Below are 12,902 nucleotides of genomic sequence, written 5' to 3' on the forward strand. Positions count from 1 at the left end.
CAGAAAACAAACTGGGTAAAGGTCCAGGCAAGACCACCTATGTTCCTTTCAGTGCCTTATCTGAAAAATCAGATTGTCTTCTCCAATGAATGCACATACTTTGGAAGGAAGTAGTTTTAAAGTGGAATTTTCTATGGTTTCAAAAGCCCTTTACCAACTCAAGAACCACAAGGTAAGAACCAGAATCACATTAACCTTTTAGTTAAATGCTTCTGACTCATGGATAATACCAATTATTTCAACTCACTGACAACCTGGTTACCAACAAGAAGAAAACTTAAGGGAAAAATTAACCTATTCAAAAAAAAAAAAACCTCGGTACACAACTCCTTTCCTTGTTTCATGACATCTTAAGCCTAACACCCAAGCACTGCTTCCTTCTACACAATACACCTTTTATATTTGTTGGCATGTGATGGGGTGAGGGTGAAGGGTTGACAAAGTGTGTGTGTATGGATGTGTGTGTAATAATCAGCCATTTCAGGGACAATTTTACCCAGCAGAATATATCTGAAATATGTTTAATGTAGTAGTTTTCTACCCTGTTTCCTTTTTTTTTTTTTTTTTTTTTTTTGGTAACTTTTTATTCCTGATCCTGGTTTAATGTAAAAAGTGATGTCTTACTTCCCACCTTCCTTGATGAAGGCAGAGTCAATGGGTGGATATGGCAGTGGGGCAATTTCAGCTTAGTGGAAGGGAAGCACTCTAAGGGTTAAAATTGCCTGATGACAACTAAATGTGACCTTTTGGACCACGGAGTGACCTGGTATTGCAAGTATTTCACCCCAGAGGCTAAATGACCATCTGTCCACGATGCACTGCCCCTTCCAACACTAGGGATCCATATTCCCAGAAAGAAACTAGGCTGACATCAATCCTCCTGCCTTCCCCTCCAGGTCGAGAAAGGCACAAAAAGGACCAACAAATAATACTGACATGGTGCTTTGGATCCAGGAGGCCTTGCGGTACCAGGAGAGGAACACTGATGGTCCCATCTGGTGAATGGGAAAGGTGAGGCATTGAGAGGGTGAAATACTTTCAGGCATAGGTGAGGGGGTACCAGGAAATTTAAGGGGGAGACTCTTTTTCCTGGGGGCAGGTGGAGAAGGTACACGGCCGTTGATAGTGAACACAACTCTCAACAAAGAGGCAATTCCAGCTCTTCCGCCACCACAGTAAAGCAGCCAAGGATACCCTAATTGTCCTCAGAGAAGTAGAGATGATTCCTTCACAGAGGGAATCCTACACTCCAAACTCTCTAGGGCCCACCCTTGAGACTGCATGCAGGGCTGGAGATTTAGGCAGGAACAGCCTGGGCAGGCACGTAAGGTAGCTCTGCTTCTTAAGGCATGACTGCTGTCTTCATGGAGTGGGCCCCACCCTGCAAGGAAGCTTAATGGAATGGAGCACTGCTGCCAAAGGAATCCAACCCCTCCAGGGGCTGGGGGTTTCTATTAAAGCTAAACAGCATCACCAAACCAACCAACTTCCTGTGCCACTTGGTAGAATAAGGATGGAGGGGGGAAAGGACAAAAATTGAACATTATCTGCAGATGATTGTCTAACTAGAAAACCCAAGGGACTGAAATGGAAACTATCAAAACTGGTGAGAATTTGCTCAGGTGGCCGATTAAAAGTCAGGTCTAAAAAATCAACTGCTTTTTGGATCATTTGGGCGTGGCTTGACACCTTGGAGGAGCTGTGTTTTTCTGGGAGGCCTCCGCTCTTTGTGCAGCTTGCCATATTTTGAAAGATGGAGGTGAGCCAGGGTGATGTTCCCTCAGCAGTAGCAACTCTGTCTCAGACACCAATGTCGAACACGTGCCTGGGGCAACTGCTGCAGAAGGGGTGGGGACAACCACCTCTGCCCTCTCCTGGGGGGGGGGCCTCTCACCAGTCCTGATCAGCCCCTTTCCCCCAAGCTTCTCTATTCCAGCCCAAGAGACACATAGGGAAGTTTGACAAGGGTCGGTGCGGGAGCCATCAAGGGTGGATGTGGGCAGATTGTGCTGTCATCTCCAAACGAAGTAAGTTTTAAAAACAAAGGGGGCCAGCTGACAGGTCCCACACGTCTGTACTGTTGTTGCCTCATTGGTCAGAAGCCTCGAGAGACCACCGCGCTGCGCACCGAGCGGGCACTCCCACGATGGTCAAAGTGGTCGAGGGAGGCCCCAGGGGGCTGTGCGTGCCAATCTGGCTGGCGAAGAGCCGCAGTTATTTGCGGTCCAGGCTGGCGTGTAGCTGGGCCTCCCGCACCATGCGGTCGAAGGAGCGCGTGTTGGTCTCCTCGCGCACCTTCTCGCGCACGTGGAAGGAGGCCCGGGCTGTGGAGCGGGCGCTCTCCAGCGCACTGCGCCGTTCCCGCGACAGCTGCTCGCTGCGCTCCAGCTTGCGCCCGATGGCCTGGAGTAGCTCTCGCCGGCGGCAGTCTTCGTCCCTCTCCACCTTCTCTTTGTTGGCGCGCTGGGCTCGTTCCTTCTCCAGCCGGCTCTGGCCCACGCGCCGCGCCTTCTGCTGCACTGCTTCCTCCGCCACCTGCGTCGCGTGCTGCAGCCGTCGCTCCCCCGCCCGCGCCAGCGCCTCCAGGTGCGCCTGATGTTCCCGCTCTTTGCGCTCTGCCGCCTCCTTGGCCCGCCGACCCTGCAGCTCCTCTCGCCGGGCCCGCTCCCGCAGCTCCCGGGTGCGCTGCTCCACCAAATGCTCGTAGTTCTCCTGCGCACGGCCCAAGCTGGCTTCCAGCGAGCTCCGCAGGCCCTCTCGCTCCTGGCGCTGCTGCCGGGTCCGGCCCTGTAGCAGCGCCTCGTGGCGCGCCCGCTCCGCCCGGCTCAGCTCCCGCTTCTCCCGCTGCAGCTGGCCCTCCTGCCGTTGCTTGGCGCGGGCCGCGCGCTGGGCGCGCTCCCTGCGGATCTGCTCGGCCCGCTCCCGCCCTTCCTGTAGGCCTTCCTCACGTTGCTTCAGGTTCTGCTCCTGCTGAAGCTTGCGCAGCCGATCCTCCCGGGCCGCGCGCTCCGCCCGCTCTCGCCGCAGTAGGCCCTGGCGCTCGGCCAGCTCCCGCCGCCGCTCCTCGCTGCGCTCGTACTGCCGCTGCCGCCGCCGTGCCGCCTCGCGCTCTTCGCGGCCACGGCGGCCTCGCCGCTCCTCCACCTGCGCGGCCCAGGCTCGGCGGCCCTGCTCTAGGGCGCGCTGCTTCTCCCGCTCCTCGCGCTCCCGCCGCTGCTCGGCGTGCACGCGCTGCAGCTCCCACTGGCCGTGGGCCGCCGCGCGTTGCTCTAGCAGCAGGAGCTCCTCCTGGTGCCGCGCCAGCATGAGCGCCGCTATCTTCCGATCACGCTCCGGCACCCCGCGCAGGCCGCGCTCGGCACGCACTTGGCGCACGATGCGCTCCACGTGCTGAGCGGTCTGCGGCGAATGGCTCAGGTCGCCGAGGCTGAAGCTGCGGCCGGTGATCGGAACCAGGGTCAGGGCGGACGGGCGGCCCGGAGCGTTGGTGGTGGAGGACGCCGACCCCGCCGGGCAGCTGTTCCTGGCTGAGGCCCGAGGCGGCCAGCGCAGCTCCCTCAGGCTTTCCCCACTGTAGGATGACGACGATGCGCCCGACTCGGAGCTGAGGGCGCCCTCACGCCGGCGGGACAGTGAGTCCAGCGAATGGCTCTTCCTGCCTGTCCGAGAACCCGCTGGCGGAGGTTGGGTCTGGGCGGAGGAGGGACTGGGGGAAGCCTTGCGGGCAGCACGCGGCGCGGGCGAGGCCGGGAGGCTGGCGCTGCTGCAGCTGCTGCTGCTGCCTGCGCTCGGGGCCGAGGCTGCGGCGGCGGCGGCGGCGGCGGCCGCGGGGCCCAAAGGCGTGAAAAGACGCCGCTTCTCCTCGCGCATGATGCGCTCGCGCTCGGCCCGGCATTGCTGCAGCTTGGCGCGCCGCTCCGCCTCGTAGGCCTCATACAGGCCGGTGGCCACCCGCATGGAGCGGCCCGGAGCCTCACGCACCAGGTCGGCCAGGGCCCGTGGCAGCAGCTCCACCGGTTTGACCGCACAGCGGGCGCAGGCCTCTAGCGAGCGGGGGCTGGTCAGCACGTAGCGGCTGCCCTCCGCCTCCGGGCAGTCGAAGTTGAAGAGGTCGAGGTGCAGCAGCGGGGACTGCTCCCGCCGCCCGCCTTCTGCGGCTGCACATGGGACTTCCGCCTTGCGGGGCACCGCCGCGGAGGCCGAGGCCGAGGAGGCTGCGGGCTCCTGGGCGCCCTGGGCATCAGGGGGCACGGACGCCGCGGCCTCGTCCCCTCCGGAGTCGCCGGGCTCCGCTCCTGCCTTCTCTTCTTCAGGCACCGGGTCCACCATGGCTGAGCCCCGTCCTTTGTTGGAATCTCTGCGGATCACAAGGAGGGACATCGAGGAATACGTTTGAGAGCTCTTCCCCCGTCCTCATCCATAGTCAACCCATCCCAACTTAATCCGCTTTCGGATTAGGCTCAGAGGCTTTGGTGGAACGTAAATCGTAAAACCGATGTCGGAAAGCCCGGGCTGAGCGCCAGAACGGGGATGGGGGTGGGGCGGACACTCGTGTTCAGAGAGCAGCCTGGGTCTCCCTCAGCCCCGGAATGCGGGGTGGAGGCCTGTGGCGAGGCTTCTCTGGGCGCCTGGATGCATCCCCTTTCTGCTGCAAGTTACGATGAAAAGATCCAGGTGCAAGCAGGAGCTAGCGAGGGAGGCGCTGGAGGATTCCCGGGAGGATTAGCGTATTTGTTTGTGGCTTAGGCGGGCTACTGGGGATGCAGCTTTGCAGGAACAAAAAAGCAAGAGGCCTGTTCATCCCAAAGGACCCCATTTGCCTAAGGGAAGAAGTTTATGGTTGATTTCCCCTGCCAAAGGAGACTCGGTCGCAGGGCCCTCGGGTGATTAAAGGGCTGGGAGAAGTCCCCAAAGGCCTCTCCGGGAGGGGTGATGGATTCTTGCTCCAGCAGCTCTGGCAGGGTTTACTGAGGGCTCTGCACGCCGCCTCCGCCCCCACCTCCAACCCCACCGGGTGTTCGCTGGGGAGGGAGAAGGTGCCTGGATACTCTCAGACGCACCGGATCTCCTCCAAGTCTGAATGTGCTAAAGATACCATCCGCCCCAGTCTGGGTTCAGATACCCGCCCTCGGGTGCCCTCCGAGTTCCCCCACAGCATCCCAGTGGGTGGGCTCCTGGAGCGCAACGAACCTGACCGCCCAGGTTCCCGCAGCTCCCGGTACCCGAGCCGGTTTACTCACCCCGCGTCCTGGGCTTCGGCCCCGCGCCAAGGGCTTTTGTTCGCAGCTCGCCGCTGTCCCCTGCGCTTCTTCAGTCTCTGCGCCGGCGGGGTCGGGTTACTGCTGGCTGCAACCGCGAAAGGAGCCCCATCTGCCGCCGCCAGCGTCTCTCCATGGGGTCTGCGAACAGGGCGCACGCACCCCAGATGCTACCTATACGCGGGAGGGGGAGTGCGACAATGTCTCCCTGAAATAACGCGGCTCTGCACCCTTCCCTCACATTGATTCTTTAAAAAAGAAGCCCGGTTCCGTCGCTGCCGCATCCCTCTACACCTCTACAACCGTGGAGGTACCGCAGGTCCCACGCTGCCCCCTGCGCCTCCTGGCGGACACTCGAGGGTGCTGGTTTGTTTGCTTCGAGGACGAAGGAGAAATTTTTGTTTAAATGTATATATGTACATATATACACACACATATGTATGCATATATACACACATATAATATGTATATATATACACTACACGCATACAGGTAGATGTAGGTATAGATGTGGATAGATACCGATATATAGATCACCAAGAAACCCTAGTCTTTCAGCAGCCTAACTGGGTAGAATGAAGAAATTGCTCAGCTTGTTTCTAAAGGAAACCCTGAGGAGCAAACAAACTTGATAGCGAATAATTGGGTGGAAATATGGCGCCTGATGCAAATTGTGATTTTTTTTTTCCAATGAAAAACTAAAAACAGGCTGGGCAAGGTGGCTTTCACCTGTAATCCCAGCACTTTGGGAGGTCGAGGCCAGTGGATTACTTGAGTCCAGGAATTTGAGACTAGCCTGGACAACATAGCGAGACCCCATCTCTAAAAAAATTTTCAAGAATTAGCTGGGGTGGTGTCCTGTGCCTGTAGTCCCAGCTACTCCAGAGGCTGAAGTGGGAGGATCACCTGAGCCCAGGAGGTTGAGGCTGCAGTGAACCATGACTGTGCCACTGCACTCCAGTCTGGGTCAGAGTGAGACCCTGTCTCAAACAAAATAAAACAAAATAAAAACAAAAACTAAGAACACTCATGGGTTTGACGTAGGTGGAACATGTGTAACTGATGTTTAATGCAACATTTTATGACTTCCTGGTTATAGATAATAACAATTATAACCAGTTAGTGCCATACAATGAGTGTTATTTTGAGACATCTCCTGCCCACCTCTTTTCCATTTTGAGTGGTAGTGGCCGTAGGAGACAGATCGGAGGAGTGCTTGATGGAGGGAAGTTGAGGAGAGGATGGGACATAACATTAGAGGGAATGTTTAACTATGCATTAAATAACCTTGGCTGGGTGTGGTGGCACACACCTGTAATCCTAGCACTTTGGGAGGGCGAGGCGGATGGATCACTTGAGGTCAGGAGGTCAGGAGACCAGCCTGGCCAACATGGTGAAACTCCATCCCTACTAAAAATACAAAAATTAGCTAGGTGTGGTGGCATGCACCTGTAATCTCAGCTACTCAGGAGGCTGAGGCAGGAGAATTGCTTGAACCTGGTAGGCAGAAGTTGCAGTGAGCTGAGATCTCACCACTGCATTCCAGCCTGATGACAGAGTGAGACTCCGTCTCAAGAAAAAAAAAATTAAAATAAATTCTAAAATATAACCTTGACATTGTCAGGTAGACTGTGAGGAGAAAGTGAAGGGTTTTAAGTGGGGAAATAACATGATTTGGTTTTTATTTTAGGAACATAACTCTGGCAACAGTGAAGTGGAGGCTTTACAAAGGCCAGGGCCAAGAGGAGGCAGGAAGCCCAGTTAGCTGGACACTGTGGTCACCCCAGGCAGGAAGGATTGGGGCCAGAGAGGAACAGTGGCAGGAGGAATATGGCACCTAGTGATGGGGAGGGCCAGGGAAGGATGGTTTCCTTTTCGGACCTCTTGATTGAGGTGGAGCTGCTCAGCAGGTGGCTGGTAAGTTGTGTCAGACATCTGGACTGGAGGTAGAATTAGGACATCGTGACCATATACCTGGTTCCTAAAACCAACAGTGTCAGTGAGATCACTCAGGGAGGGCAGGTAGAGCAATGAGAGAGGCTGGCAGGGCATGGATGGGGCTGCTAAGGGAAAAGGAGTGCACGAAGGGGACCAACAAGGAGTGCAACAAGGACAGACAGCAAAGTGTGGTCTTGTGTGAGCTACCAGTGGGGCACTGCAGAAGGAGAGTGCACCCCTCGTGTTAAGGGCTGCAGAGGTCCAGGAGGTTTCACCTGGAGCCAAATACCCACTGAAACTGGCAGTTATGAGTCTTGGGTGACATTGGCAAAAACAGCTTAGTATTGCACCGGGGCAGATGCCAAGTGCAGGAAGCCGAGGTGCAATGGGAGGTGAGAATTACTGATGCTTTTGACATTCAGGTAGTAGTGTTAAGAGCACGAAGGCTTTGGAATTTTACCCTACTTATATACTAACAGGTGAGTCTGCCACCATTCTGTATATGCTGGCAGAAGGCAGGAGACTCCGGGGTCAGAAACCACCGACTTTGTTACTCATGGCACAGCAGGCAGCATGAGATCATGCTTTTGTTGGCTCCCCTTGCTCCACGTGTCCCATGGGTCATAGACAGGTAGTGAATTAGGTAGAGATTAGTAAACCCTAAACTTTTCAACAGGGCTACTAGCAAACCTGCTCAACCATTGCCCCAGTGACAGCATTATCTTTATTATCCTGGACTGCAAACAAATCTCCCCGCTTCCCTGGAGGGAGATTCTATCTCTGTCATCCTTGAAAAATAGTCCAGCTGGGCATGGTGGCTCATACCTGCAATCTAGCACTTTGGGAGGCCAAGGCAGGAGGATTGGCTGAGCCCAAGAGTTTGAGACCAGCCTGGGCAACATAGTGAGACCTCGTCTTTACAAAAATTAATAAAATTAGCCAGGCGTGGTGGTGCACACCTGTAGTCCCAGCTACTCTGGAGGCTGAGGTAGGAGGATTGCTTGAGCCTGGGTGGTGGAGGCTGCAGTAAACTGTGATTGTGCCACTGCACTCCAGCCTCTCACTCTAGGGAACAAAGTGAGACCCTGTCAAGAAAGGAAGGATGGCTGGGTGCAGTGGCTCACGTCTGTAATCTCAGCACTTTGGGAGGCCGAGTTGGATGGATTACTTGAGCCCTGGAGTTCGAGACCAGCCTGGCCAACATGGTGAAATCCTGTCTCTACTTAAAATACAAAAATTTGCTGGGCATGGTGGCAGAAACCTGTAATCCCAGCTACTTGGGAGGCTGAGGCAGGAAAATTGCTTCAACCTGGGAGGCAGAGGTTGCAGTGAGCTGAGATCACGCCGCTGAACTCCAGCCTGAGTGACAGAGTAAGACTCCGTCCAAAAAAAAAAAAAAAAAAAAGGAAGGAAGGAATGATCCTCTTTACAAGGTATGTAGAAATTGGCCAGGCACAGTGGCTCACGCCTGTAATCCCAGCATTTTGGGAGGCCGAGGCGGGTGGATCATTTGAAGTCAGGAGTTTGAGACCAGCCTGGCCAACATAGTGAAACCCCATCTCTACTAAAAATACAAAAATTAGCCAGGTGTGGTGGCAGGTGCCTGTAATCCCAGCTACTTGGGAGGCTGAGGCAGGAGAATTGCTTGAACCTGGGAGGCGGAGGTTGCAGTGAGCTGATAAGGTGCCACTGCACTCCAGCCTGGATGACAGAGTGAGACTCCGTTTCGGGGGAAAAAAAAAAAAAAGACATGTAGAAATGGCATGAAAAATTGCTCTGAATAGAGAAAAGAAGCAGTTGGTCACAAAGCTAGTAACAGGTGGGGCTGGGATTTGGACCTGGCTCTGTCTGATTCTGAAGTGGATCAAGTGCATTGTATTAATATTTTCACACCAAACTGAGTGTCTGTAGACATGCAGATTCAGATGGAGATGAGTAGGGTGGGCAAGTTGGCCTCTCCAAACCTCATTTTCCCCCTTTGCATAGAATCTTATTAAATTGCCTCCCTCAGTGGTTAATCATGGCTGTGGAAAAACTATGTAGATGTTAACTTTATCCTTCAGTTTTCATATTTGTTAAATAGGGACAATAGTGCCTGCCTTCCAGGAGTGTTAGCAGAACTGGAACAGCTATATGCAAAGTACCTAGACCAGCACATTGTCAGTAAGCACTGAGACAATGGTTACCATTTCTTTCTTTCTTTTTTTTTTTTTTTGAGATGGAGTCTCGCTCTGTCACCCAGGCTGGAGTACAGTGGTGCGATCTTGGCTCACTGCAACCTCCACCTCCCGGGTTCAAGCGATTCTTCTGCCTCAGCCTCCTGAGTAGCTGGGACTACAAGTGCACACCACCACGTCTGGCTAAGTTTTGTATTTTTGGTAGAGATGGGCTTTCACCATGTTGGCCAGGATGGTCTTGATCTCCTGAACTCCTGATCCACGTGCCTCAGCCTCCCAAAGTGCTGGGATTGCAGGCGTGAGCCACTGTGCCCGGCTGGTTACCATTTATTTTGATAAACCTTATCTTACAGACATGGTGAGAATCAACATCTGCAGTATTTGCAAGTTCTTAAGGGGAAACCCAACAAATGTTCTACCTTTGATTAAAGAATAATTCTTCACCTGGGAAGGTCATGCAAGGAGAGGGCAGGGGAAGGGGGCCTTGAAATAGGACACTGACATATCCAGCCACTTTGCCGGAACTGACTTGGTAGTCAATGCGGTGCCATCGAATTGTCAGGTATCTCCCACTTCTCATCTTAAAGTGCCTTGGACATTTCCGGAGATGGATTTCAAGTTGGGAGCTCTAGACTGCCGTAGTTTAAAAGCGTTAAATCCAATTTTATTATAGTACCCAGTAAAGAGAGCAGCCCAATTTGGGAACACTCACCTGCTTCTTATGAGTGGGGATAGTGGACATGATGGTAAAAAATGTGGGCGTGGGAGGCAAACAGATGGGGCCAGGTGCAGTCACTGGCACCTGTAATCCCAGCACTGTGGGAGTCTGAGGTGGGAGGATCACTTGAGCCCAGAAGTTCGAGGCTGTGGTGAGCTAGGATTGCAACCACTGCACTCTAGCCTGGGCAACAGAGTGAGATCCTGTCTCATTAAAAGAAAAAAAAAAAAGGCAGATGGGTAGTTCTAATTTCAGCTCCTCCAGGCTGTGTGATTTTAGGCAAGTTTCTTAACCTGTCTGAGCCTCAACTTCCAGTCTTTCAAAAAAGAAGGCCCAATGTGGACTGTTATTTTGCCTTACACAGACCCTTACAGATAATAACAATTAGGTACACCATTAGGTCCTTTAATATTACTAGCTCACTAATCTAGACAAATACAGTCTAGACATTATCATCTCCATTTAAATTCCTTTTGCACAGCCCCCACCCCCCACTTCAGCTCGCTGTACTCATGCTTATCCATTCTCCTTCCTCTCAGTAGAGTCGAATTTGCAGAACAGAGGTTTTTTCACTCTAAAGTTCTACATCAGGAGTTGATAAACTATGATCTGTGGGCCAGATCCACTGCTTGGTTTTTGTAAATCAAGTTTTACTGGAACACAGCTATGCTTATTTGTTTATGTAGTATCTGTACTGCTTTCGCATCACAATGGCTGACTTGAGTAGTTTGGACAGATGCTGACTCAACAAAGCTTGACGTATTTACTATCGGGCTGTGTGCAGAAACACTTTGCCAACCCCTGTCCTAATGACTGATAGCAGCTTGGGCCAGTTATCAATGTATTGCCTCATAGCTCCAAATTCACCCTACAGTACCTTCTCTGGGGTGATGTGCTGTAAGCGTTTTCTGCCCGACAGTGAGCCCAGTATGAAGACTTGCCAGTAGGGGGAACCAGGGTGATGTTGCAGGAGGAAGGGGGCTGCTCTTCCCGATCCTGTGTGCGGTGCTATTTGCTTTTTCTTGCCCCTGCTGTGTGGTTAGTGGTAGTACAGCTGTGTGGGAACGTCTGTGGTACTCTGCTCCAGTTGCATCTCCAGAACAGCCCCTTGGTGACCTTGTAGCCCTGGCCCAGGACTGGTGACCACCTTCCAGTGCCTTCCTGAGGTGGACATCAGGTGTTCCAGGCCTCATACCCATAGTGGCGCTCTGGCTCCCTCCCACCAGCCTCAGCTCACTTATAGTTTCCTGCTTGCCCAACAGCTGTGGAGTGGCTCTGTCCTGGGTAGACTTCTGTGCCACCCAATGGGCTGTAACAATACCTCCTCTGAGGGGGTCTGAACTCCAATCTTTTTTTCTTTTTTTTGTAGAGACAAGGTCTTGAACTCTTGGCCTCTAGTGATCCTCCTGCCTCAGCCTCCTGAAATGCTAGGATTACTGGCATGAGCCACTGCACCCAGCTCCCCAGTCTTGAGGAGGGACCTCTCCTTCCAAGTTGTCCTTCCTTGAATACTCTCCTTCAGCCTTGGGGAACCATTAGCTTCATATCTCTTTGTGTTAGGCTTCTCTGTTTAAATTGCTATGTGGTTTCTGTATCTTGATGGGACCCAGAACTACAAAAAGCCTAATGTGTAACCATTCCCAATTTCTGAGACTAAAGCCTTAAGAAGAAATTTAGGACACAAACCAGCAGGTAAAAGGTAATAGTTGTTAAAAGTAAACTGTTTTATTTCATACTTTAATGAAGTAATATATGTTCATCAAAGGAGGAAATTAGAAAGTGCAGGAAAAGGAAGGAAAAAAAATCATTTGTAGAAAAATCATTGCTGAAAGACCACCACTGTCACATCTTGGTGTGTAGGTGGCAGGGACTTGCAAGCTGTAGGACAGGTTCTTGTCTGTTTCTGCTCTCAATTGCTTAGGGTCCAGTACGTGGTAGCCCTCCTGCTGGATGCATCGAGAGGGAATGAGATCTAAGCAGTGCTACTTTGCCCACTGTGTGTACCATAAAACTACCTAGTTAAAGTACCCTGAGCCATTAAGCTGCTTTGGTGAATCTTCAGAGTTAGGCTTCTTAAGCAGGTGATGCTCTTGTTTAAGAACGGTCTCGTGGGACAGCAGAGGCCCAGCCCTTAACTGTGGAGCTGCATCAGTGAGGAGATCTAGAGGGAGCCTTATGATTAATCCAATGGGCTTTTCTCTCACTCTGTGAAGGGCTGCACCTCATTCCATCCACCAGCCTTTTGTATGATACTGCAGAAGCATCCTCCTTCCTGAGTATGACCAGGAACCAGGGGTGCTGCCCCACGGACATCTCCTCTGTGAAATGCTTATGCTTGAAAGAATGGGCTGGTGCTCAGGAGCCAGGCTTGTTTCCAGTCTCTGCCTCTCCTGCTGGGCCATCCGCCTCTGGCATAAGCCACTTCTCTGCTCAGTCCCTTTAGGCCCCTTCCATTTCAGAGAGGCTACACTGGCGTTACAGCCACTGTTCCCACTGGCCTCTTCCCTGTGCCTCTGCCTGCCAACATGTACGCACGCACACGCACACACACACGCAAACACACACATATGCTTATGTATTTCTTTTTACATTTTAACTTAATTTTAATTTAATTTTATTTTTTGAGACAGAGTCTTGCTTTATTGCCCAGGCTGGAGTGCAGTGGCATGATCATGGCTCACTATGTCCTTAACCCCCATGGCTCAAGTGATCCTTCCACCTCAGTCTCCCAATAGCTGGGACTAAAGGCAGGCATCACCATGCCCACCTAATTTTTTAATTTTTTGTAGAGATGTGGTCTCACTATGTTGT

General features: G+C 52.7%; 1 protein-coding gene across 1 annotated transcript; it reads right to left on the reverse strand.

Annotated features, from left to right (window-relative positions):
- Positions 1-507: 507 nt before the first annotated feature.
- Positions 508-5,582, reverse strand: CCDC177 (coiled-coil domain containing 177). Its single transcript, XM_004087175.3, has 2 exons — positions 5,241-5,582; positions 508-4,357 (listed from the first exon to the last, which is right to left on the reverse strand). Exon 2 carries the CDS (start codon positions 4,327-4,329, stop codon positions 2,215-2,217), a length of 2,115 nt encoding a protein of 704 aa, XP_004087223.1. The 5' UTR covers positions 4,330-4,357; positions 5,241-5,582; the 3' UTR covers positions 508-2,214.
- Positions 5,583-12,902: the final 7,320 nt, after the last annotated feature.

This window comes from Nomascus leucogenys, chromosome 1a (assembly GCF_006542625.1).
Source record: "Nomascus leucogenys isolate Asia chromosome 1a, Asia_NLE_v1, whole genome shotgun sequence".
In the NCBI taxonomy this organism is placed as follows: Eukaryota; Metazoa; Chordata; class Mammalia; order Primates; family Hylobatidae; genus Nomascus; species Nomascus leucogenys.

Bases quoted from the DNA above. Each gene is read 5' to 3' on its own strand.
- CCDC177 (XM_004087175.3), bottom strand. From the start codon at position 4,329: ATGGTGGACCCGGTGCCTGAAGAAGAGAAGGCAGGAGCGGAGCCCGGC.